General features: G+C 39.2%; 3 protein-coding genes and 1 long non-coding RNA gene across 12 annotated transcripts in view; 1 reads left to right on the forward strand and 3 right to left on the reverse strand.

Annotated features, from left to right (window-relative positions):
- dctn1b (dynactin 1b) overlaps positions 1-6200 on the reverse strand; it is a 52553-nt gene extending 46353 nt beyond the window's left edge. For 7 of the 8 annotated variants that reach the window (XM_039785221.1, XM_039785219.1, XM_039785215.1 and 4 more), the window contains exon 1: positions 705-1145. In XM_039785221.1, the coding sequence (XP_039641155.1) occupies positions 705-737 (33 nt within the window). In that variant the 5' untranslated portion in view covers positions 738-1145. Of the gene's footprint in view, positions 1-704; positions 1146-6081 lie in introns of those variants that run through there. The other variant, XM_039785220.1, reaches the window with a different exon arrangement.
- On the forward strand, positions 1946-13147 carry LOC120548765. The gene is made up of 2 exons (XR_005637276.1): positions 1946-2621; positions 12873-13147. It is a non-coding gene; the product is annotated as an uncharacterized LOC120548765 (long non-coding RNA).
- Positions 6432-11295, reverse strand: nat8 (N-acetyltransferase 8). Of its 2 annotated transcripts, none has more exons than XM_039785227.1 (2): positions 10989-11295; positions 6432-8301 (listed from the first exon to the last, which is right to left on the reverse strand). In XM_039785227.1, exon 2 carries the CDS (start codon positions 8287-8289, stop codon positions 7618-7620), a length of 672 nt encoding a protein of 223 aa, XP_039641161.1. In that variant the 5' UTR covers positions 8290-8301; positions 10989-11295; the 3' UTR covers positions 6432-7617. The 2 variants fall into 2 exon arrangements, with proteins under 2 accessions (XP_039641161.1, XP_039641160.1); XM_039785226.1 differs by having other exon boundaries at positions 6432-8298; positions 10989-11293.
- Positions 12454-27656, reverse strand: slc39a8 (solute carrier family 39 member 8). Its single transcript, XM_039785225.1, has 8 exons — positions 25881-27656; positions 24882-25044; positions 22000-22169; positions 21779-21901; positions 20735-20905; positions 16573-16780; positions 14758-14942; positions 12454-13038 (listed from the first exon to the last, which is right to left on the reverse strand). Exons 1-8 carry the CDS (start codon positions 26103-26105, stop codon positions 12892-12894), a joined length of 1392 nt encoding a protein of 463 aa, XP_039641159.1. The 5' UTR covers positions 26106-27656; the 3' UTR covers positions 12454-12891.
- Positions 27657-27887: the final 231 nt, after the last annotated feature.

Below are 27887 nucleotides of genomic sequence, written 5' to 3' on the forward strand. Positions count from 1 at the left end.
CGACTGTAATGCTGAAGGAAGATGAAAACAGCGATACAGCCTCATTTGCTGCACTGTTACACTGGGTATCGGTATCGGACAGTTATTGTTTTGTTTTCGCAAAAAAAGCAAGCTACCAAAAATGCACTCCCATGCACACTATTTTAATAGATCGTCACCTTGTTATCCAGGCTGAATTATAAAGTAATAAGTAAATGGTTTTCTGTGATCTGAAGGAAAGAAAAGAGCAGCTGAAAGGTGCTGTATGAGCACTGATGTCATCCCTCCTGGTGACAGGAAAGCTGCCTGACTCAGAGACGGATGACAAACAGGAAGTCCACCGGGGCTCGTGGGTTGTGTCCAGTGTCTAATGATAACAAAAAGCCTTTATGGTCCCATTACCTGCCTGTCATATAGCATATCCTACTTTATAGAGTCAAGTCATCCCACAGGTCTGAACCTCAACATCCCAGCAGCAATGTTGAACCCGGGGGGGCATCAGAGCCCAAACAAAGAGGCGACAATTTAGACAGAGGAATGCAGCGCTGAAATGGATTAGAAACCCCTTCTATTCAAAGTAGAAACCGACACGGAGCTGATGACAGAGTGAAACTAATGGAAAAGACGTAACAGAAACAATGGCGCAGCGATTAGGACTAACTTAAACACAGCCTGGCCCATTCATTCCCCTTACTGGGATGGATAAACACCTTGTACACACTCACCCGGGTGTATGTGTTCCTCCTAGTCTGGGACATGTTTCCTGGTCGCCACGAAACCGCCTGTCTCGACCAAAGGCGTGTTATTGGGGAGAGTGTCAGCCAGACAGAAGGGGGTCTACGGGAGAAGGGTGGGGAGGGGGGGGGGGTTCGGTGATGCTGCTGGAGCGTCTCGCTGTCTCTTCACAGAATCACACCACTGTACCGATCAGCCTGAGCTCTCCAAACTCCCTGTCCCTCCTCTCTGCCGCTGCCAGAGGAAAGCCGGCGGGAGCTGTTTGGCTCCGTCATAAAGTTTCTGAGGGGCAGACGGTGGACGACCCGCCCCTCCGATGAATGGACCGGAGGAAAACAGCAGAGCAAAGAAGGGGGGAAAAAACGGCCAGGCTTGGTCTGATGTGAGTGCATCAGCTGAGCGGCAGCACTGCGCTGCGCTAGTGTCTGCGCCGGCTTCTGCAGGAGGGAGGGTGGTTTAGGCCCAGAGGGAGGGGGGGGGGGCCCAAAGGCCCAAAAAAAAAAATAAAACTTGCAAAAAAAAAAAAACCCCCCACTCCCCCCCCCCCCCCCCCCCTTCTTTTTCGGTGGGGATGCACAGGTTTGGAGCTGTTTTGGACTTCTTTGAGACAGATCTGGCTAATCAAAAGAGTCCTGATAAGACAAATTATTCAAGTACAAAATGCAATAATAATCACTAGAGTTATGAATGATCAATCCGTCAACAAAAACAACTCCTTTAAGACCATCATTGCAGCAAAAGAACTATTTTTACAGAGCCCAGATGTATCTTTGTCACTGCAAAACAAAAACACAGGCAGTAAGCATTTTCCAACTGGGGAGGGTGGGGGGTTAACCAGTTCCACCCAATCTGATTCCGTTTCATTGTGGTTGAACACAAAAGGCCCAGGTGATACTCTAATGCAGCACACTGTAAGCAAAATCCAGCAGATTGCATTAGGGCCCCGCCTGATGCTGTGGCCCCGTCACACAGTGAGGATTAGCTCTCCTTTTCAGCTTTTATCAGCTAACTGCATGGCTGGGCCTTTTTTTTTTTTTTTAAACTCTCAGTCCTCTCTATTTCTGTGTTGTCATCTTTTTTTGCAATGGATGCGAACGCTGCAGGGTATCTGTGTAAAAGCTTTCAGCTTAGAGGCGGATGAGAGATGTTGTAAGAGTATGCTTTTCAGCATCAGAACAAAAAGAGACCCAGCCTTCAGGAGGGGGGTCGGGGGGAGGGGGGGATATTTCTCCTATACCCGAATAATGCAACACTCATAGAGCTTCAGCAACCAAACACGGACCCGGACAACAAAATACTACAACTGAAAGTACAGCCTTTAGTCTCAGTAAAATCCCTACACGTACAGCCGGGATGTACTGACTGAGGGAGTCTATACGTTTGAGGCTTCAGAGCCTATATAAAACTCTAAAATTGCATATAAAGTCTGGATAACATCTTAAATACACAAAATTCAGCCTCTTCCAAGATTTCAGAGCAGGAAGAGTTATTCAGTTGACAATGCTTAGGGACACAAAATAAGCCTCTGCAGTCTCTTTGCACCCTTTTATGCAAATGACGAAAGCAGGACCAAAAGAAGGGGCGTTGGGGATATGTGGAAGGTAGAGGGGGAGCCCTTATCTCTTACCGAAGAAATAATAAGGAGATAAGCAGCATACAGCCAAAAATCAAAGAACTCCCCCCCTTCTTACAGAAAGTCCTTACAAAAGGACAATAGCAGAGAAAGAGGCGTCACCAGCTCAGCCAGACGCTGTCTGCTGCTGCGAGCCTTTTCAGAGAGCGGGGCACAGGAAGGTTGCACGAACACAGGGGACACTCGGGGATTTTAGCAGGAGCCGCGTTACGACCACGCTGCACCTCCGCCGGGCTGCAGGTCCAGGACGGACAAATCAACACCACTAACAAAGGTAAAGATGAGCATGTCTACGCCCTGCCAGCTGCCATTGATTAAGACTATTTAGGGGAAATATGAATAACGTTTGGCACGTCACATAGTGACATAGATAGAGCAATCGTGGGCTGAAGTGCAAACTGCCCTGTCAGCTATCAAGCTATCATTATAATGTCAGAGGTAAAGAATTCTTAACAGAGGCTAAAAAATAATTCATTTTGATTAATCTGTTTCTGTTTTCTTTTTTAGATTATATATTTAATGTTTGCTTTCAGATCTCAAAGTGAGGTCTTCAGATTTGTTATATGACTTACAGCCAGAAAACCAAATCATTTTGTGAATAAAGATATGAAACCGATCAACTTAATTTTAGTACTCGGCAAATACTTGTTCTTTGACCTGATAAATGGTTTGAACTATTGATTCAACCAATGCCTTTCAAGTAGCCTGACTCCAAACTAGTTTGATTTATTATGAGGATACTATAGTTACTGAATGCCACTAAAGGTCATTTAATCCATTAAACAGGAGACGTGCACGTCTGAGCTGTTTTTAAATCAGTGCCACTTTGTGCTGCCTCACGATTGTAATGTTGCAACAGATTTTTTTTCCTAAAATGCCATATGCAGCAGGGCTGCAACTAATGATTATTAACATTATTTTCCTGATTAATTGTTCGGTGTATAAAATGCCAGGAAATTGTGAAAAATGTCCATCCCTGTTTATTTATTTATTTATTTTAAATCAAGGTGATGTCTTTAAATGTCTTGTTTTGTCAGTCCAAAACCCAAAGATATTCAGTTTCATTTGATATAAAAATGGAGAAAAGCAGGAAATCCATATATTTAAAAGGCCAAAAACATTTTCTGCCATTTTTGCATGAAAAACAATGATTAAATCGATTATTATCAAAATAGTTGGCGATTATTTTTCTGTCTAGTCGACCATCGTTTCATCTCTGGATCATTACACTACAAACCTAGCAAATATTGAGATTTGAGGAGCTGAAACCAGAGGTTTTTGGGCATTTCTGCTAAAATAAAAAAGACTAACCACTCCATTACAGACAGAATACCAGCTGAGATCAGTTGCATTGTTTTTTTAACCAGGGCAACAGTTTTCAGATTACATTGTGTTTACATTATTGCAAAAGAGTTCTCCATTGTTTTCTCAGTTAGCCTTTTAAAATGATAATCAGATTAGTAAACAGAATGGGTCTTTGGAACATTGGATTAATGGTTGCTGATAATAGGCAATGTAGATATTGCATTAAAGATCAGCCTCTTCTTTCTTGCAATTATGTAAGCACATAATGTAATCTGAAAACTGCTGCCCTGGTTAAAAAAAAACAATGCAACTAATCTCAGCTGGTATTCTGTCTGGAAAGGAGTGGAATGGAAATTTCTAAGTGACCCCAAACTTTTGACCGGTAGTGTACACTACAGTGTAACACGTAACCCACATAAATCTGATATTCGCATCACTTATATAGTAATGTATCAATAGATTGGTTAGTCAATCAACAGATACATTATTCTGAAACTATTTTAAAAGTCGAGAAATTTACTTGACGTGACTAAACATTCACTCAAGCGTGAGGGTTTGCTGCTTTTCATAGTTTTATATTATTGGAAATGAAATACATTTGGGTATTGAATTGCTGTCAGACAAACAAGCAAGGACAGGTAGGACATTTGTTTTGGTCAACGATTTATTAGTTGAAATCATGATCAGTAGATGCACTGCTAATTAAAATAGCTCAGCTAATTTTACAGTATGTTGGATTTAATTCTCAACCACATGCATGCTAATGATATTCAGCCTGGTCTCAACACTCTAACATGAAGACAGGCAAACAAATAGGTCATCCATAGAAAACAAGGGCAGACCCTGTTCATTCCTGTACTTTACCTCAATGCAGGCATAGATTTCGGTGGAAAGGGGAGGGGGGATATGTTCCCCCTTCGCAATTTTTTTTTTTTAAATAACCGCTCAGGGGGCTCAAAACATACGGAAAACAATAACTGTGTCTACTTGTGCTACACTGGGGAGCCTCTGAACACCCACACAGGTGATTTCAGTTATTCTGGCTGATTAGACCTTTATTAGGTTACACATCTTTTCTACCAATGACAACGATAAAGGTGTCATTTGTCCCGCCCTAACAGGTGCAAAAAAAGCTAACAAGAGACTCGGGAAGATGTCAATCAATCAGTCTAACCACGCCCACACAGTCCAATCAGCCACATTAATTGAAAACACCTGCGTGGGTGTTCAGGTCCATTAAAGTATACAACAGGAGGGTGAAAAATAAACATGTGATTTATGTACATGTAAGCTTTGGAGGTCTCATTCTCCAACAGATTTGTTTTTGAGATGTACATAATTCCTAAAAAAAAAAAAAAAAATTCCCGAAACGTGATGTTTTGAATATGAAGGTTTTTAAAAATGCAGGAGAATAATAATTTCCTTTACATAAATTAAGACCTTTGCACTGTACATTTTTGCAGAAAAAGCACAATTACCGCAACAATATTGTTGCATACAAATTCACCAGAATGCAGGAAATTAAGTGTTTGGCCCTTAATATTTTATGGGGGAGGAGCCCCAGACCACCGGTTACCCCCCCCCATGTTGAAACAAAACCTAAGCCCTTGCTTCAGTATCTAATTAGCATGAAAGTGCTCAATTTTAACAGCATGGTCGACAACAAAAATCCTTACAAAATATAATTGAAATCATCAACGGTTAATATTAGGAGCTAAACATGTAATTTGGTGCCATCTAGTGAGTTCAAAGCCGAGAAACCACTGCTGCACAGATATCCCACACTGAGCAAATTAATGTTATGTCAGTCATTTATTTTACATAATGAGCAACTATTAATCCCAAAACATCAAAATAATACTAATATTTTTCCTGTTATGTCTACTGGGGATTATAATAAATCACAGCACGGGTGTGGCTGCAGCCTAACATGACATGTTCTCCCGACAGATTAACCACACTGAAATGAGAAATTAGGAAGAAAAGGAAAAACAAATCTGGATTTGAGATTTTTTTAATTCACACGAGAAAAGAAAAGCCTTAACTTCCCAATTAGGGGCTGGATATCCTGACCCATACTGCCTCAATAACCACCAGCCAAAGCTCATTATACACTTAAAATCATCTCGACTCCATTATTGGCTAGCTAGTAGTTTTAATGCGCAGATGTCGTATTTAACGGCTGTGAATGTTGTTAAAACCGTCCCTTTTATGGCTGATATCTGGTGCTGTCAGCTGTCAGTGGGACACTCCCTGACCATTTGCTAGCAGGAGTAGCCGTTAGCTTCGGGTGGCTTTCTCAAACAAAAAAACCTCTTATCGAGTTAAATTGAGCAAGACACACACGTGTATATTTTACAAATAGGTGTGTACATGTGCTTTCAATTAATCTCTCATTGACCAGATGATATGCGAGTGCTAAATCGTACCTGTTTGTGTCCTCGAATCCGGCTAACCGCTCAGCCTCGCCCCTGACCAGGCTACATCCATCCATGGAGATGTGAAGGCACACATCGCTCCTGAGGTGTCCGAGCTGCTGCCTGACCCGGCCCGCTCCACAGAAACAAAGCAGGCCGGTGATATTTTTCACACGGTCTCAGACTATAAAGATATGAAGTATATGACAGAGATAGACAATGCTGTGTAAGTAATGTTTTTATTAGAGGAGAATTTAGAACATTTAGGGAAAAAAAAAAAAAAAAAAAAAAATACACATTTTGACATTAGTTATGAAAACAAAATCAACAGTGGAAATGAACAGATAATTCTACTAGAGTACTTGTGCATCCACATTTGTTTAATGTAAGTTTGTGGGGGTTTTAAGATATTAAACAGATTTTTACAATGTTTATTTTTTCTTTTCTTTTCAAGCCTGAGTGTGTTCTGTGTTTCACTTCATCACCTGGCTATAAGACAGATGTATTCTTAGGTAAGGAAAAGCCTAAACATGATGTTCTTTAAATCTCGATTTAAAAATCACAAATTTGATACAAAAGACATTCCTTAGATCAGTTATTAAAAAAACAACCTGAGAAGCTCACAGCTTGTGAGCATCAGTCTCGGACAGTGCAGCATCCTGTATGCAAAACAAACCACAGGGCAGATCTCCCTCCCTCACGTCACATTTTTGGCTTATAGGAAAGGAATGTGAAGTATGCTATTAAAAGTGTTGAAATCCTAAAGTCAGATATAAAACTTATCTCAAGGTTCAACATCTCAATTTCTATTGCAATAACATGATTTTGGTAAAATGACCTCATTGACGTACAACAGTACAAGGGATGCACCTATCCAACTTATTCTTTCCCATTAATTTAACACCAATGCTCTCTTTTTCTAAATTAAAAATCTGTACACCTCACCGCTATTGGAATCATTTTTAGGAGGGATTACTGTAGCACTAAAAGCTGAGTTGGTAGCCTGCCATGACTAAATAAATAAATAACAGAAACACTGACCTTTATAATGACATTTAGGGGGAAAAAAAGAACCATTTAATTTGGATCAGTCATGTCATGATACACTTAATGAGATCAGTAGTATCAGGCTTGATACCAATCCCGTGTTTCAGATCGGTAAATGTATACTACTAAATTGCAGGAGCATGCTCAGATCTATAACTTTATTATAAGTATCATTCACAAAAGGAAATCCTTTACAAAATTAGACAAATGACTTTCAAGAAGTTAAATCAACGCAGACCCTTTAACAGCTTGACAGTGGAAATGGTAGATAATTCTATCAATTATAAAAAAAAAAAGAATAATAAATGATCAATCTGTGATGGTAACAAGAGAAAGCGTGCCTAATCTTTTACTGAAAGTGTTGTTCCTCATGTTAATGCTGTCATCTGACCAGCTGTCCTGAGCGTTTTGTAATGAATGCTGGGAAAACATTAGCATATAAACTGGAACGAGCGGTACTCTCAGCCTGAAATGTTACGGTCTCACTTCAAGACCACTCAGTCATTTTTCCCCATCTCTCTGTAAATCGAGTCTGTACTCGAACAGAGTGAAGTTCGTGATTTTGGCAACGAGCTCAGGAATAACAAACTCTCGGATCTTCTCGTAGCCCATGTGCTCGTACAACTTCTGAGCGTCTGTCTGCACCACAGAGGTGTACAGGACGACTGCAGCGTAACCCCTGTCACGAGTAAAATCAGCTACTGTCCGACACAAAGCCTTAGCGATGCCCATCCCACGGTGACTGTAGCGTACGGACATGCGTTTCAACTCCAAGCAGGCAGGCGCGTCCTGATTAGGAAGGCAACCCACCATGCCGACCAATCGACCGTCAACTTCAGCCACCCAAAAACCAGAGTCCTTCTGCTTCAGGTAGGCCTCACTGATCTTGCTGACGTCCTTCCTGAGCGAGGTGTCGATGTAGCTGTTGAACATGTAGACGACAAACTGCCGGGCCCCGGCTAGGAACAGAGTGACGGCCAGGATGGGCAGCAGGAAGGACTTGGAGCTGGCCATGAGAGCGCAGAACAGGCACATGAGCACCATCTGGGTCAGCGGCTGTTTCAGGAGGTGCATGAAGGTCGAAGGCACGTGCTCGCTCATCCCCAGGGCGAAGAGCTCCTTCACTGCCTCTGCATCGTCATCCCGATACTTCCGGATCTGGAAGGTGGCCATGGCTCAGCCCTGCTTTGGAAAACAACAGGCGGGCAACATGTGAGAGGTGACACAATACTACAAATGACTAGAAAAAAAATAAATCATATATATCATCATATATTCCTTTTGTTTGGTTTCTTCTCAGTGTCACAGTGTGCTGAGCCCTGTCCCTATATTTCTAAATTTTAGTGCACTCTATAAAATCATTATAGTGACTTTTCAAGTAAAAATATAAAAACTATTTGCTGGCATATTCTCCATTTGAGTTATGATCAATTTCAATATAAAATACCAGAGTACACTTTAGAGAAGTACAGCTAAGAAGTAACGTTACTGGCACTTTCATAATCCAAGCTGTGAAACTTTATAGACTTCATTTACCCAGGGCTGTAGTACTTGAGTCCAGACTCGGACTCGTGGCGCTTTTCTGTTGTCTTGGACTCGTTGGTATTTTGACTCTGACTCGGCCATTGCTGACACACCAAATATTCTAGTTGGTCTCGACCGAGTCCAGCACTGTATGCTTTTGTTAACTTCCTCCTTCATAACAAAACCATTGATGAAGCGCGCTCGTTCAGAAAACAGGTATTAGTTTAATTCAAAATCCATCTAGAACCGGCATCGTGATTGGTCGCCTGGTATACACCTGGCTGCATCATATACCTCAATCATCAGGTATCTATCGGTTTCATTTTGGCCACAGACACAATGTCAGCGAGCACTTTGTACTACGAATTCTTCAGCACAAGTTAAAAGTGCAAGAATGGGAACATTTTCATTTTATATTTTAAGTAAATGATATGGTTTAATTTGATCCTATAGTGTGTTACTATAGTGTTTCCTATAGTGCAGGGGTCTTCAACGTTTAAGCCAAGGACCCCTTAATTGAAAGAGAGACGGATCAGGGACCCCCTACTACATATATTGTATAAAATATGTTAATCTGGTCCTACAATAACTTTTAGGGCAGCCTAAAGCATTTATGGATACCTTTTTTTTGCATAGAATACTAAGCTATTCAAATAGCCTAATAATTGTTGGCATGATTTTATAAATCATGTTTTAATGTTAACCCTTAAATGTGAAACAAATGTGAAACAGTCAATCCTTTGGGACGAACTGTATCTGTGGATGGCTACCTTAGTGATTACATTACTTACTGGCAAGTAAGCCTACCACCAGTGGGGATTTATATTTGCTAATAATATGTTGGAATCATGTTAGACTTTTTAATTTTTGAAAAAAACTTTCAAAAATTAACAATAATTTGGAGGCCCCCCTGGAGTGACTCTGAGGACCCCCTGGGGGTCCCGGACCCCCTGTTTTAGATCCCTGCTATAGTGTGTTACTCTCTCAGTAAGTCTTGAAGAGGATTCTCTATTTTTTTTTTCTGTCTCGGTATTGACTGTATCTTATATGGACTCGGTCTTGACTTGGACTCAAACTTTTTGGACTCTGTCTCGACTTGGACTTGAACCTCTTTGGACTCGGTCTCGACTAATAATAATAATAATAATAATAATAATAATAATAATAATAATAATAATAACTTTATTTGATATAGCACCTTTCACAAACAGTCACAAAGTGCTTCACATGATAAAAATTTGTACAAAACATAGTAAGTTATACAACTAAAGACTAAAAACAGTCATTAAAAGACAACATTTTACATACAGGAATCAAAAGCAAATTTAAACAAGTGCGTCTTCAGCTGCTTTTTAAAAGCTTCAACAGAGACTGCAGAACGTAAGACAATAGGAAGCGCATTCCACAGGTTTGGAGCCACCGCTTCAAAGGAACGGTCACCTCTAGTCTTTAAACGGGTGCTTGGGACAACCAGTAATCCCTGGTTAGAAGACCTGAGGGGCCTATTCGTAGTGTATGAATGGAGCAGGTCCGAGATATACTCCGGAGCCTGATCATGCAAAGCTTTATAAGTCAGAACCAAAACTTTAAATTTGATCCTGAAGTTAATCGGAAGCCAATGTAATGAGTATAAAATCGGAGTGATGTGCGACATCCTGCTGCAGACCGGAACTGCTTTAGCAGCTTTAAGCAGAATTCTGGACTAGTTGTAAACGGTCCTGGGACGATTTGCTGAGACAGGTGAAAATAGAGTTGCAGTAATCAAGCAGAGATGAAATAAAAGCATGAATAATCATCTCAAGCTCAGAATGTGAAACAGCTCCTCTAATTTTGGCAATGTTTCTTAACTGAAAGAAACATGTGCGGGTCAGAGATTTAATATGTTGATACTAGTCCTTAATACTAGTCCTGGTTTTGGACTGGACTACAGCCCTGCTTTCGCCCACTTCAATACAGACTTAATGCTTCTTTTCCATCCTTTATAAGACTTTACTTTATGAATGCATGGCTTTTTTGCTCTTAATGGAGTGGGACATCAGTTCGATGGTAAACAAAGCCGTGTCAATGACCCTCAAACGCCACGCGAGTCACTTTTAATTTTATTTCTCAAGCCAGGTTATGTTAGAAATGCTAACTTTGCTAGCCATTGACCATGTCTATCACGTAGTCATTCAACGTTAAACAACATTAATATCCAAAGCGTAAAAACTAGTTGTGTCGCGTTTAAAGAAATGTTTTTGATTCCACTGATTACCTAACAGCAGCTAGCATCCATGCTAGCTTGACAAAGTTGCCACGGATTTTGATTAGATGTGTAAGAATAGATGAGATAAATAAACATGACTTACGTGGAATTTTTAATGCTTTTTGAGTCTGGAGAGTCTGGATGCGATGAGCGCAGCAAAGTGTCCAGAAGTCAATTGTCTCATTTAATGTCTCCTAGCTACTTTTATTTACAGTCACTTGTCTCCTACCTACTTCCCCAGTCCCACCTCGGATTTGCTGCATTTAGAGATAACCGTCAGAATGGGAAAATCAACCATCCCGTCATTCTCGTCATATAAAACTCTGTGTATTTTGCCATATGGGTATCGCTGTCAAACATACATCCTCGATATATTTCATGTGGAATGACAACTAAAGCTCAAGTAATTTTCCCACTGGGCTGTTCATTATTCTCTTAAAGATAGAGATAATTACGAGCTGTACGGTGTCACATAAACGCAGCTTGCATCACTTCCTGTTTTAATGCTGATTGGCTGCCCCTTGCAGACCAACACTCTGAATAGTTCATTATAAAAGGAAAATCAGTAAATCCAACATAATACATCCCCACTCTGAGCCTATTATGTTATAACTTTAAATTATTGATTTATTCACACATTACTGCATCGCTGTGTATGTATTACTAGATTTAAATTTAATATTTGGTTGTTGGTAAAGAAATAAGTATTTACTTGAGTATTTGAGTAATGAGTATTTACTTTGATTGACATGATTGCTACAGCAACCTTTTTGTTTGTCTACTTGCGACGCCTCGTCACCAAAAAATAATTGTATTTCCTGTTTTTTGATTTGTTTTAATTGAATATTTGTTAGAGACTGGAAACGGGTACAGGCTGAAATAAATATAATTTTGTGTAAAATAATTATGTTTTTCTGCTTTTCGATCTTGTTTATCATCTTACAACCCATCAGATTTATATTGAAATCCTGGTTGGGAACCACTGGCATATAATACATGGTTGGCCATTTAGAATTGATCATTTTCATAAAATAAGATATCCAAAGTAAAGTGATGCTGTTTTTATGTCATGTATAGTACATGACATAAAAACAGCATCACTTTACCATTTGTTTTCATATTTACAGGTAGATGAAATAAAAGAAAAAAAACAATCACATTCTAATCTTAAATCCACACAATACATATATTTTTTAAACTTCTGACATTTACCAGCTGTTTTTGAGGTGGCTGTATTCACAAAATTCAGTTTAAAAAATAAATTGTTTTGCATATGAAAAGAAAATCATTTTTGTGACAATTGAACAGAAAACCATTTGCATTGTTGAGAAGTTGGGAAGTAGTTTGTCTTTGGTATTTGTAGCATCCCATGTTGGTTATTGGACTAATCATACAGCCACTGACAGAAGCTGTCAATGTAATGAAAATCCTGAGGAGGGAGGGGGGGGGGTATATATATTTCGATCTGATGTAGAGCAACCAGGTTCAAGTACTTTAGTACCTTTGAGCTCATGTCATTTGAAGTGGTGGTGGTGATTTTTGTTAAATTTTGCCCTTTGGAAGCACAATCTGTGAGCACAGGTTTTATTAACATCTTAACAAACTCTGACAGACATCAATATACAAACTATATTCAAACAGACAAAAAACTATAACTTGTCACGACAACGCGGATTATATTAGTTTACACTAGAGCACCAATGCGGCATAACAAATGTGAGATCATTCACATGATATGAAGACTGAAAAAATAATTTATTGTCTCTTCAAAACACAATTTGACTAGAGTTCATACATCAAATGATTGTAAAGATTTTCCCTTTTATGGAGTAAACGTTCCACTAACTGGATAGTGAGAAGATATGAAAGCATTATTTCTCCTTTAGACATTTTAGTTTTGTTTGTACAAAACATTCACTTTACACTTTCCTGCCCAACTGAGTGAGCAGAAACAAAAGCAGCTTCTACTTTTATTTTTCCATTCCAGTTCTGGTCTCCCTCCCCTTCTAGCCCAGTTTGATGTTTCCTGCAAACATGGTGATCAGCAGTATGATGGTGAAGCCGGTGAGCAGCCCTGCGTTCTGGATCAGGAAGAAGATGATCTTGGTGGAAGTGCGCCTCTGTTCCCGTAATATGTTGTCCATCTCTGGAAACTGAGATGAAGAAAGACAATCAGATATCAAAAAATACAATGGCCTCATTGTTCAACACTCTACATAATGGGAAGTTACAACATATAAACAAGAAGTGGGAATCAGTTGACTTTTGTGTGGCTACAGTTATTATTTTGTTTCCAAGAAATGAAACTGGAGAAAAGACCACAAGTTTTCATTGCCAGACTGCTGATGTTGACATTGGTTTAAAAAGTACAGGTTGGCCAAATGGTGATCAAAAAGAGGTAATCATTTTTAACTTTATCAAAAAGATTATTTGTCCAAATGTCAACAAATCCCATGATAAGATCAAAACCAACAATGCACTGATCCTCCTAACAAACAATAATTCCCTGTGTACCCAGAGCCTACAATAGCTCATTCATCTGTGTACACCTTTAGTCTTCAAATAGACCTGCAGGTTTTTCTCCTCCATAAAAGTATACTTATTCCGGTTTTATCTTATTTATTACTGGACACTATACTATACTATGGATAGTTTTACCTCTTCACCTCTTCTTTAAAGTTATTCAAATTAACCAGTGGTGGAATGTAACTTAGTACATTTACTCAAGTACTATACTTAAGTCCAAATTTGAGGTACTTGTACTTTACTTGAGTCTTAACTTTCCATGCCACTTTCTACTTTGCTACATTTCAGAGAGAAATATTGTACTTTTTACTCCACTACATTCATCTGACAGCTTTAGTTACTTTACAAATTAAGATTTTTGCACACAAAACACATGTAGTTTATAAAATATGATGTTTTATTATAAATTAAACTAGCCAACAATATATAGACCTACAAGTCCAGCTGAAATGATTAGACCATTAAACACTTAGCTGATTGACAGAACTGTTTGGCTCGTTTCCAATTTCTACAATGGGTGGATTTTCCTGATGACACATACTTTCACTTAAGTAACATTTTCAATACAGGACTTTTACTTGTAACAGAGTATTTTTACAGTGTGGTATTAATACTTTTACTTATGTAAAGGATACAAATACTTCTTCCACCGCTGAAATTAACCAATCTGAGAAGGTAAAGAAGCAGTTTATAGAAATATATAATATTTAATTTATCTTTTGATAACAGGGGCCTTGTGTTAACATTGTGTCTTTTAAATGTACTCCTGTTTTGAGAAATGTTACAGTTCATAACATTTCTGACCCTTTTAAACAACAAAAGGATGCATTTTTGATCAATGTTAAACCAGCATTTATTGATTTTTTTGGCCACTTGGGGGCAGCACAACAAGCTGTAAACTAACATCATTACCCTTGAAAGTTGATTTGACAAAATGTTAGCCAACAGTTGCCTATTTACACAGCTAACAGGCACAGAGCAACATAAGCATTCATTTGGAGTTTCTGGCCACCAAATGAATGTAAGTCCAATATTTCTGCTCATATTTCTGCAAAACACTGTGCTGAAAGATGCTAAAACACCGTAGAGTTGAGTGGAACTGCAGTGTCGGGGGATAGTTTCTTGTGGGGTTGTCACTATAAGTAACACATATACATATGTGTTGTCATCCATTGTTAATATACAAAAATATAAATTATAGCAGCTTTAAAGATTTACATATTCAGTAGGAACCAAAGGCTTAGTTCCACAAAGATGGTAGAGAAGTCAGAAAGTGTCCACGTTGTTTGTTTTTGTCTTTTCATGGAGCAATGTAGAGTATCCTCAGGTGGTGTAATTTCACTCACCATGTCTGCCAGTGCAATATACAGGAACATTCCTCCTGCGATGGCAAAGATTGCATTGGGGGCAAAGTTGCTTCCGAGCAGGATTCCAAACACAAGGCCGATGTAACACGACACTGCCGACAGCAGGTTGAAAAAAATGGCTTGAGGGATGCTCATACCAGCATTCAGCAGGATAACAAAGTCGCCTGCAGACAGAACAAAAAATGAAAAAAAACATTTCATCACTTGGTATGCTATACAGATAAGTACAAAGAATGTTCTGTGTAGCATTATATTTAAGTGACTAGAAGAATAAAATCATCTGTAAAATGAAATGTAATGCCATACAATAGTATTGTTTTATTTCTTATACTGTCCACCTCATTTACATACAGTATAAAGAAGAGCAAAACTAGCAGAAACAACACACAGCCTATTGTGAGTGTATTCCGGTTCACTGCTCAAACGGTGACCGGTCGGGGACAAATAAAGTGTTTAGAATTATTTTTTTTATTTCTTTTGGGGCATTTCGGCCTTTAATGGATAGGACAGTTGCAGACAGGAAAGTTGGGAGAGAGAGGGGGAAGACATGCAGCATGGGGCGCACGCTCTACCCATAGACCGTATATAAGAATGGACCAACAGATCCCGTTGCTCTGGACGGAGACCAGTGAAGGATATTAGAAGCACTTTTTCGGTGAGCGCTAAGTGTTATTGCGCAGCCTCCAACTGAGAGAGACGAAGTAAATGTGACGTGAGCAACCTGTCTGAAAGTTGGAAGTCTTCTGGTAGCTGTGCCAAGAGAAATCTCAATCATTCCCAATCTTACAGAGACGGAGAGTGTAGGTATATGTAAGGAGATAACATAAGCACAGGCTAATTATTGCTAACTAAAATGCTAGTTAACATTAGTAATTAAACCTAAACAGCTCACGTAAGTTGAAACTGCCTGTGAGCTTCTCCTGTACTATATAGTACTTCCTCTACTATGCGACAGTAAGTCGCGTGGTTATGACACAATCGTTAGCCTATTTTTACAAAAACGTCTTCTACGGAGCCATAACGTGAGGTACAAGGTAATGGAGCCTTTTATACATTGTCGTGTTTCTTTAGAAATAAACAATGGACAAATAGTCTTTAAACGCTTCAGATGTAAAGTTATTCGCTGTCAAAGTGACGTCAAAATGAATGCTAGTCAGTGGAATGCTAATGGGAGGTGATCACTTTGTAGCATCAAAATGGTGCCATAGGAGGTTTGAGATCTGAAGCGAAGCCTACCCCCTGGCTCTACCAGGTGAGCTACAAGGGCACCCCAAGTGTTGAACTAAACTTCAGTTGAACCGAATTTAACTGGATTGTGTACATTCCAGGGGTTCTACATTTTAGTTTATTCAGTGTTTGGAGTTGAAACACATTGAAGAGTTTTGGTGCAATTCTGCAGCATATCAGTGAAGGTCGATAAAGATCATAGATTCCTAATGGCCCTTTCAGCATGAGTGAAAAGATATAACCTGCTTTAAGTCCCTTAAAATCCGATAATTTACCTTTACATTGCTTTAAAATTCATCTCATTTTATTCCACCCTGTCTCACAGAATCACATATTACATATATGCCCATTCCAGCTCAGTGAAGCCATTTGATGTTTACACTGATTTAAATGTTCAAAAAAAACATGGATGCACCATGCCATCTTGTACCATTTAGTATCTTTGGGAGTAGAAAGATCTGTTTCTTCTTTCATAAACTTTGGGATCTCCATCAGAATTTAATATAAATTCTTTGGATTTAGGCAATGTTTGACTGCACAGCACAAGTTGGTAAAAGACTGACTCACCCAGCTCGTGGGGAAACTCCTCACATACGATGGCGATGGACGTACTGAACCCCGCCAGCACCGACACAGTGAACGAGGCGCCGATAGCCAGACCATCAATAAAGTTGTGCAACGCGTCGCTCAGAGTTATCATCCACGCCACCGTCTTGATGCTGGAGACGCGTTGCCCACGCAGCCAGTGGCACATCACATCCGACACCTGGATGTCCTACAAGAGTGATAAGACAGAAGACACACGACTACTGCCACTGTTTGATTACACCAAAAAAGACTCCACAGCACTGCGGAGGAAGGTCCGGCTAGTCCACACAGCATTCCTGGATGGGAGAGAAACGTGTTCTGGTTTATTAGCATTTCTTTAAACCAATCACAATCGTCATGGACGACTCAGGAGGAACTTGTTTTGGTGGAACATGTGTACGTTCAAAAGTAGTTTTAGTCGTGCAACAGAAAACTCAGATTGGACAGATAGTCTAGCTAGCTGTCTGGATTTACCCTGCAGAGATCTGAGGAGCAGTTAACCATAGTCCTCAGAAATCCACTGGAGTTCAAAATTACAACACAAAGGAAGCATAAGGTAACGGACATCCAGCCAAACAAAAAAGGACATGGGGCGGAATTTTCAGCAGCAACAGAGCAATCCCGGAAGTGGAACGTCATGGATATAGACTATCCTGACCCTAACCATTCAAGTGCATTGCCATACCTCAACCAAGTCAGGTTCCCGGTATGGATTGGGCAGCGACAATGCTCACAATGAAAATGCTAACCATCTGATGTTCAGCACGTATATATTTAACCATTGTGCCCTCTTCTTTTAGCATGTTAGCATTGGCTAATTATCACTAAACACAAGGTAAGGCTGAAGATTATAGCCTGACCAATATTGGATTTTTTAGGACAACCCAATGTCGATATTGGGAGTTCTGATAACAATATATCCGCCAAATATAACATAAACACATAACATCAACAATCATGACACTTACTTAGCGGGCTCTTTTACTGTTGCAAAATGAACTTGTCCGTGGAATCTGGTGGAAAAACAAAATTTAACTAAAATTTGACTTATCTCAAACCTAAATTGGCTTTGCCAGTTTTATTGTGCTAGCTCTACTGAGGATTATGGGAATGTCATTTGTAGTAAGTAAAGTAGCAAGTTTTAAGTCATAAACCAAATTATTGGACATGTTGAAATTTTGGCTTGATGGTGGTGTCAGATTGGGTTAAAGTGCTCATATTACGCTTCTTGGCTTTTCCCCCTTTCCTTTATTGTGTTAACTATCTTTTTTGTGCAACGTGTATAGGTTTACAAAGTGAAAAAGCCCAAAGTCCCCCCCAAAGGGACTTACCATCTCCAACAGAAAACACTGTTCACCAACTGCTCCAAACAGCTCTATTGTAGTCCAGCCTTTACTTCAGAGACAAACATGGTCACTTTGTAACACACGTTATAATGCTCGCCTAGCTGCTAGCTTGGCACGCCCTCATACTCTGATTCTGACTGGCTAGTAGTCCTTACCTAGTTACTGTGCTTATGTGCAACTCCCAACAAAGATGGAACAGAAGTGAGATGTCTCACTCTGTAGCTAAAACAGAGAGCTCAACACACAGGGTGAAAAGAGGAGCTGCAGCAATGTGCAGTACAACAAAAAGATGGTGTTTTTTGAAAATGAAACCATGTAAACTTATTCTGATATAACCCACTAAAAACAATTATGAACCTGGAAATGAGCATAATAGGAGCACTTTAAGGGATAACTAAAGTTATTACAAGTTATCCTGAAGGGGACATGAATGTCTGTACACAATGTAGTGGCAATCTAATATTTGTGGAGACGTTTCACAGAAAACCTCATGGTGGTGTATAGGTACAGCAAGTCAGGGGATCACCAGAATCAGCGGGATTCATCCTCTGGAGACCGTGAATGTCTGTACAAACTTTCACAGCAATCCCTCCAAAGGTTGGACCCATGGACCCATGGACTCTATGGCTCTGGTTGGACCAAAGTGAAAACAGGCTGAGTGACAGACAATCATTGCCATCCCAAGGGCCAAGTTGCTAGCATGGCTATAAATAAGGACTTTGAAGAAATCGTACTTTAATGCTTTAGTGCTTTAATCAACAAAGCGTGTCCATCTTGGATCCACAAAATGTAAAAGATATTGATTAATCAAACTACTGGAAATATTTTCCTTCAATGAACGTGCAGCATTTGCAACGGAACTCTTCCATTACAAATGTAATGGCACAAGTGTTTTTAACGGGAAACCTGAGAACAGTTGGACATAAACAGAGCCTTTGGGCCTTGGTTGAAGGTACTCTGCAGTGACAAAACAACCCTTTTAATGGCCACGGCCAAACAAGGAGTCTTTGTGCTCGAGTCTGACAATTCCAGCATTTACCAGGAGGGGAAGGATCTCAGGCCTTCATCCCCTCTGTGACATGTCTGTTTGTTTAGTACTTTGATCCTTTTAAAGCCAGACTTCTCCATATGACACAAGATATTTCACTGTTTAACATTAACAGCAGCTCTAATCACCCTGTGGCACTGATAACAGCTCAATAAATGACTGAATGAATGAAAAGTAAACACCCGAGCTTACAGAAAAACAAGAAGACATATTCTGAAATACTGTTGACGTTGGCACTATTTAATTACCATGCAACCATATAACTCGCAACCACATGACTGATAAGATGTTTTAAATAGAGTAATGCATTTATAGTCCATGATGCATTTCTGTCAGGTGTGTCTGTGATAGGGGGCCGAGGTGGACATCTAATAAGACATCTTAAGATAACATTTCAAGGCAGACCCACTCATTAGATAAAATGTAATTTAATACAACATTAACAATAGGGACGCACCGAATATTCAGCCACCGAAGATTTTCGGCTGAAAATGGCCCAAAAGGGCATTTTCGGTTTTCGGCCGAAATACTTTTATCACCGAAACAATACGGCTGAAATGTTGTGATGGCGCAAACAGAAACCGCGACCTGCATGTGTGTCAGTACCCGATGGATGCGCAGAACCCGCGTGGAGACGGAGACAGAGCAGCGCCCAGCGCAGAAAAAAAGACTTGTCTCTCTGCACCAGATGAGGGGCATGTACCCTCGTTGTCTGATATGTTCAGTGAAATCCTGCAAGAAAGTGCCTCAAATAATAATAATAATAATAATAATAATAATAATAGGTAAGCTATTCTGTTCTTAGGCTACTATATACTGTATGTGACGATTGTAGCCATATTTCTGCTAGATATTTTTTTAATTTGATAAAAATGTTTATTTATGCACTGGCCCTATTTAAATACACAAATTATTTTATTGAATTAAATTCTCAAATGTCAGGCAGATGACAAGCTCAACCGCTCAACAGCTAGATGGTTATCTGTCTGAAGTCCCCATCCCCAGAAGCGATAACCCTCTTGCTTACTGGAGAAGTAATCACAGCCACTTTCCTGACCTGGCAAAGATGGCACGCAAGTACTTGTCTGCTCCGTGCACAAGCACTGACAGCGAGAGACTGTTCAGTGCAGCAGCACATGTTCTCGATGAGAAGAGGAACAGACTTTACTGTGATAAAGCAGAGAAGCTACTCTTCATCAAGAAAAACCTGCCATTTTACCTCAAGAAGTAGAATGGGCTTGTCTAGTGTTTAAATATTTATTATCCACTTTGCACATCTGCAATTGAGCAATTCTCTGGTGCATTTGTTGGGGTCAAGTTAAACATTTAAGTTTGAATTTTATTTTATACTGTGCATTGTTGCAATGTGCTAAATAAATATTTGCATAATTTGTAATTGATTTATTCTTTGAAACTTTAATATTAATTTATACAATTGCAATGCCTTGATTTTAGTAAAGTTAGTACACAGTCATAGCCATAAATGCAATGGTACTAATAATTGGCATAATTTCTTTCGGTGTTTCAGTTTTCGGTCTTGGTTTCCTCTTTTTCGGTTTTCGGTTTCGGCCAAGAATTTTCATTTCGGTGCATCCCTAATTAACAATAATGTGATTGCTGTGTGGGTTAATATGACATGTGTGCAGACAGAGTTAATCAATCCCAAGAGGTTGATTTCAAAGTAAAATGAAAGTATAATTCCCCGATCTGTACGGTTTAATTCAGCCATGAGGGTGGGCACGGTTACCTGAGGAGGTGTCACGTTTGTATGCGGAGGTTCTGGGATCGGGCTGCTCTTGTCTGTGGCGATGGTGGTGATGTTGGTCAAAACGATAGAGTCCTTTTTTACCTGCAAGTCTCCGTTGTGGAGGGAGTTTTCTTGAAGTGGCTCTGCAGGAGTGAAGTGGCTGTGGCCATGCTAAGGACAAGAGAGACAGTCAGATGACAAACTACAAACTACACTACTTAGGTTTAATGATTTGGTAGACTGAGGGGATATTTGAAATTGTATAGGTCCCATATTGTAAAAAGTGAGATTTCCATGTGTTTTTTTGATAATAATGCAGGCTTAATTGCCAAATTAATACTGCGAAAGTATCAAAACGCTCAGACAGACATTAAAGCATGTAAACATGTATGAACCTGAAAATGAGCATGATATGCCCCCTTTAAATCTGTGATACCTTATGACTGCAAATATTTAGTTAATTATTCAAAACTAAGTTAACCGACCACTGGCCTTAACTTCATATTTATTGTGTAGCATATTTCCCAAAATGTCAAACTATTCTTTTAAAAGTTTGACTTTTATACTCTATAGCTTTATTGTTTTGACTCTGACATTTGTTTTTAGCTTTCACCAAAAAAAAGGTCTTCTGTTTTTTCATCCCGTTTCCTGATTTTAAGACCTCTTTGCCATCATATAAATCTTATATTGACATTATATTGGGTCTCTGTAAAGTAAAGAGTGTGGTCTAGACCTGCTTTATATGAAAAATGTCATGAGATAACTTGGCACTATATTAATACAGGAGACTTGACTGGAAGTTTACAATCTGTGACTCTTTTGTCCATGACCCTTTTGAAAAATTATTAAAAACAGTAATAAATAATGTAACCGACTCCCATAAAGTCTCATTGTCCTTATGGTGGTCACTAATTAGCAGCCAAATCGGCTAATGAACCACATCGATTGACTGGCAGTTATACAACTGGAATAAATGCTATCACTCTGCAATAAAAGAAAAGTGCTTTGCACATAATACACGTACTGCACTCACTGTCATCTTACCTCATTCTCTACCCTGAGAGCCATTTTTAACATCTTCTCCACGAAGTACAGGATATAAAACCCTCCAAATATTCCAACTGCATTCTCCACATAGTTATCCACTTTGGGATCAAAACCCATAGCCTGTGGATAGACAGGAGAATGTTAGTGGCATGTTAGCATACAATACTTCCCTTCATGAAGCACTAAAACATCTTCAAAAGGTGAATTTACCTACAAACCTCTGGTATGAGCTGCAGCACAGCGTTGGAGAAGAGGGTCCCGATGGCGAGGCTGATGAAGTAGGTCAGCACTTTGGGAAAATAAGACTTCTTGGTGAAGGGGATCAGGAAGAGGCCGAGCAGAGACGCCAGGTTGATCACAGTGACCGCCAGAAACCCATAACCCCACACTGGCAGGGCAGACATCAAGGAGAAACTGTTACTAATAACATTATAGTGCTACATTTTCTGCCTTGATATCTTTAATGCTTTAGGCTTATTGTTGTTATGTCCCTAATACCTTTTTGTGGAAGAGACATTTACGTTTTTCATCTTCTGAGCTCCTTTTTCTCTATTTCTTAAACTCAGTTTTCTAACTATTCTCTATTCTAGAAACACACTTGTTGCTGCTGCATGAACTGTGAAACTCTGTCACTTTTAGAGGATTTTCCCCTCAGGAATGTGTGTGAAAATAACTAATGATAATAAAAAATAAAAATCTGTATCTGAGTCTATTAAAACTGTATTCAAACTAAAAACATGGCCAACAGAGCTTCAGTTCTTTAAAGGTCCGATATGTCCAGTATTTTGAATTGGTAGTGCAGTAACTATTTTAACCGCTAGCTGCCAGTATTACATACAATATTACATATTGCACCTTTAAATCGCCATTGCTCGATCCTCAGCATTTCTTTTAATTTAGCAAACTTTTTCTATTTGTTGGTTACTAGTATCATTTCCACAATGACATTTGAGTGAGACCAGCCCTTTATATGCAAAATGTAGCTACTGTAAATATTAGCAGGGGAATTAGTGTGTTTTTGCAGGCATGTGGCTGGGATTGTTAAATAAGCCTCCTAACTATTGAGCAAGCAAAGACTGAGCTGACTTTTCCCACACCACAACTCACGGACAACATGGTTTCCTTTTGTAACAGTAACAAAAACATAGAATCTAATGTATCCCCTAATTACAACATCGCTAAATGTATCTAGGACCACATAGCATGATGAGCATGTCTATTTTGTTGTTAATTAATATTTCATTATTTGGGCAGAACTAGTTCTTCAAAAGCATTTAACGACAAGAGACACTAAACTATTTATGTGCAGAGGAGAGATTCTGCTCACAAGAAGAAGAAACAGCATGCAGGATGAACAACAGTCACAGTTGGTTGGGACTGTGTCAACAGCACTGAATCTGAGAGGCCAGCGGCTCAATCCAGGACATTGAGTGTGTGTGTGTGTGTGTGGTGTGTGTGTGTGTGTGTGTGTGTGTGTGTGTGTGTGTGTGTAACGGCTCCTAAACAGCAGATTACTTTCTCTTTTTTTTTGAAAGTCATAAATGGAGACAGATAAGATGAGGATAATCAGGGCTCCAGACTGCGACCAAATGGTCGCATTTTGCGACCAAAATTTGAGAGTGTGCGACTGAATTTTACATCCAGTCGCACATTTGCGACCAGTAAATTTGCCCCCTTTTTTTACACGTTAAACGTTGAAATTTCGGTACCTGAGAGCGCGTAAGCGCAAGCTTATCTGTCCTCTCTGAAAAATGATGACAGAGAGCGGTGCTCCGACACAAACACACACACACTCGTACACACGCAGAGCTGCAGACGATGCAAACTACGTCGGCTCTGCAGTTTTGTTGAAGTCACAGTGAGTCACGGAAATGCCGATTAAAGTGGTTTCAAGTTTGTTTACAGTTTTTCATAACTTCACGAAGACAGCGTTTGCTGCGATATGATATATGTATGGCGAGCCGAAAGCGGTCGCGGTGCTGTTGAAGTTACACTACCTCAGAGACGAGCAGCCAGGCACAACAGTGGTTTCTGTGCCCTGGTGACTGACTGACAGGCTGAGGTTGTAAGGCAAGGCAACTTTATTTCTACAGCAACAAGGCAATTCAAAGTGCTTTACATGAAACATTAAAGAGCAATTAAAATCGCTCATGATGAAAATAACTTCAGAAATAACGTCACAACAGCGATGGGGCTGTCAGTTTATCTTATATGTTGTATCTTCAAAAGTGACACTGAATTGGAAACAGCACATTGTAATTTCTGCATCTATTATCAAAGTATTTATTAGTAATACAGTGGAAATTAGTAGAAATGTGAATATTTGGTTAGCATTTTGATTTACGGTGGGTGCCCCTAAATTTTCTGGTAGTGCCCCTAACATTTTCAGTTGGGGGCCACTGTGCTCCTAGTGAAAAAAGTTAGTCTGGAGCCCTGATGATGACCCGAGACTAAAGGTCCAGATTCAAAATACGTGCGTACGCACACAGACGCTCACACGCAGACACACAGAAAAGATAAGAGATTCGCAATATCAACTTACACAATAAACACATCCTGAAAGGCGGCGACATATCGCAAAAGACGCTCAAAAAAAATTTTGTTAGTTGAATGAGAGTATCGGTGGAAAAGTGATTCAATGTTCAATGTTTTAAATAAAATAATGTCAAAAAATAATTTTGTCAAAACATTATGGAGAGAAGGGAAGAAAAAATTATTTTGTTTTTAATTTGTTTTAAATTCAACAAACAATTTGTTGTATTTTAGCAGAATACTGAAAGCAGCAGAAATGCAGGACTCAGTACACTTTAATACCGGTTTATTTATCGTTAGTAATATCGTTATTGCGATATTCAACAACGTTATTGGATATTTTCCTCATACCATGCAGCAGTCCTAGTCCAGACAAATACCCCACATTCTCTTGTTTTTAAGGGTTTACAAGCAAAAGGAAATTGCAACCAAGGGGTGTCCTCTATCCACAGGGATTGTGTAATACTGTCTGCCAGATTCCAGGCAACAAACCCCCATGACCTGGGAATTCTCTGGGTTGCAGGGGGGTCTCGACAAATAAACCAGCTGTCGAGATGAAGCAACTTACCAGTGTAGTCGATGGGCGGCAGAGCTTTGGGGGCGGTGTGGGGGCAGTAGGGCAGCAGCACCTGGGTCAACACAGCGGGGCAGATCCTCCCCAGATGTCCCACAGTCAACCTACTGACATTACTCAACCCAAAGTGGGACAAGATCTGCTCTGATGAGGAACACTGAGGGGCAAAAAGAACATATTAAACATCTTATTTTTAAATTTGTTGATCTCAGTGTCTCACATCTGTCTTCTTTAAGATGCATTTTTCAGTTTTGTATGACTAAATGCTATATATTATATAGATTTGTGCTATATAAGTAAAGTTTTATAATTGGCAGTGACATTTATTATGAAGTTAGCCTTATACTGTTAAGGTAAAACAGTACTTATAAGACTTACAATAAGTAAGTAAGTTTAATACAATACATAAAGGCTTTTCAACATATTGTGTTCATTATTGCATTGATTACATAAAAGCATATATATTTTATATATATATATATATATATATATATATATATATATATATATATATATATATATATATATATATGAAACAAAACAAAGGAATAATGGAAACAAAATGGCATTAAGTAATGACCACGTATTTGATAAAAAAAAAAAAGCCCAATCAATCATTGAACTACAAATGCCTACAGATGATTAATCAGTCAGACATTAGACAGAAGGTTTGGGCATTTATTACAGTATGTATTACTATACATATATAGCCTAATAATAACAATAATAATAATAATATTATATAGCACTTTTCTAAGCAATATTACAAAGTGTTTCACAAGATGAAATACAATAAAACAATAATAAAGTACTATATTAAAAAGTGTAAACAACTAATAAGTTCTAAATCTATTTTTTTTTCATAAATAAGTCTTATAAAAAGGTATAACTACATTTTACACTGTTAAAAATTACAAATTAATTTTAAATTCCGTGCAGTTTTGTAAATTAACTTAAATAAGTTGAATAAATATAAATAGCTCGTGTGCTCACCTCTTGGTCTGCAAGTGGATTTCCTTCACTTACTGCCTCAGATCTTCTGTTTGACATCAACAGCAGTAAATCATCCAGATGCTCCGGTGAGATTGAATTATTTTGACCATAATATCGTAAAATATTCTCTAGAAATGCCTGTCCATCCCGGTCAACCACATGTATACTCTGAGACTTTGTAATCAAAACTAAAAGGCACGGAATAAAACATCTTAAGTTAAACATGTCTGTTTTTAGTGTCGTTTCTCTTCAGTTAAAAAAATAAATAAAAAACCTGCTACTTCTGCTCCTTTCTACTCAGACGTCATGATCTCCGTGGAGTTTGTACGCAGACCAGAATCACATCCATGGCACGGTCGGAGCACTTAAATCCGGTTTCTCCTTCATGTATTGCACTTTGCTTCCAGCCTGGTTATCTTATTTTAGGAGTGCTGTTGGGATGTGCTCTGTCTGGGTGATCGATCGGGACTATCTGAGGGAGACCAGTTTCAAAGATCAGTCACAGTCACGAAGGAGAAACATGGAGGGGACCGACCGCGTGCACTCAGTGTTTCAATGCTTTCTTTTGTGACTGACTTTCTCACTTGGTATGCTACGTGCTCTCACACAGGCACACACGCACGCACGCGCGCGCGCACACACGCACGCACGCACACACACACACACACACACACACAAAATTCAGCAACAACATACTGTACGCCCCAACTTAATTACTGGCGGATCAAAGTTTCGATTCCATATTACCACACGATATAGCGTTGTCAGCGGAAAGGCTTAAACATTATTAGGCCTACATTCCTTCAGCGATTGAGCAAGCACAGCGCAGGTGTACCAGCGTACATTCAGCTTAGCTCTTCCACGTGAGAATTAGAAAGTTTAGACACACAAGAAGCTCTCTGATCTCCGGTAAGGAGAGGGGCTGAAGAGCCAGGTAGAGGGAAGACAGATGGGTAGGAGCGGTATATACTGACTGACTTGCTAGGCTACCATTACAGTTTGGCACAGAGGGAGAAGAAAGCTCATGTTATTAAGCAATGTCTCATTCAATGGAAGTTGAATTGTATACAAACTAGACAAAACACACACAAAATTGTATACAACTAGACAAACACACACAATTGCATGAAACTAGACAAACACACGCACTACACACTTTTGTCTTTGTGTGTGTGTGTACTGGGGAATTGGGGAACAACATGCAGAGTGTGTAACTCAGTGGGACTCAGTTCACATCTGTGGCGCCGTTAGTTCAATTATGAAACAGCTGGAGGAAAAAAAAAACATGAGAGATGTGAGTGGTTGTGTTTAAAGGTCAGTGTCGCCCCCTGGTGGCAGCTGAGGATCAATGCTTGAGAGCGAAGCAAAGGCTGCAAAATACAGCGAAATATGTAGGAAGCATTAATTAACTGTATACAATACCCTTCATGCCTTAGACCACTTTTTTTATTTAAAGCTGTTAATTTGAGCAATAAGTCAATATTTTGCACATAAAGTAATTTACTACTTTACCCGTTCAATATTTATTCCTTTATTCCCTCCATGTTTGTCTCCATATGCACTTGTATGGTTTCATTTTTTTTTTCTTATTTTAGATTTATGTACCTTTTATTATGTATTTCTTTTACTCTCTCTCTTTCTACTCATTACTGTTGTCGCGCCGCTGGAACAACCAAAAGTCACTGCTGGGACCAATAAAGGTTTATCTTATCAAAATCAGAAACTCTTTATTGATCCCCAGGGGGAAATGTTAGAGTTGCTCCACTTCTAGAAGCGAAATATATATAAACAGAGATATTATAGGAAAAATAGAAATAAAAATAAGTATGTAACAATATTTTCATTATACTATAATATATATTAAAAAATAGAAATATGAAATGTGTAAAAACATGCACACTACGGTATATAACAACCTATCTTTGCACTATTTGCATTTGTGTACAATCTACACAACACTTGACTTCTATTGATAACTACGGCCTTATATACACTGATTTATGCATT

Source organism: Perca fluviatilis, chromosome 20 (assembly GCF_010015445.1).
Source record: "Perca fluviatilis chromosome 20, GENO_Pfluv_1.0, whole genome shotgun sequence".
Taxonomy (NCBI): Eukaryota; Metazoa; Chordata; class Actinopteri; order Perciformes; family Percidae; genus Perca; species Perca fluviatilis.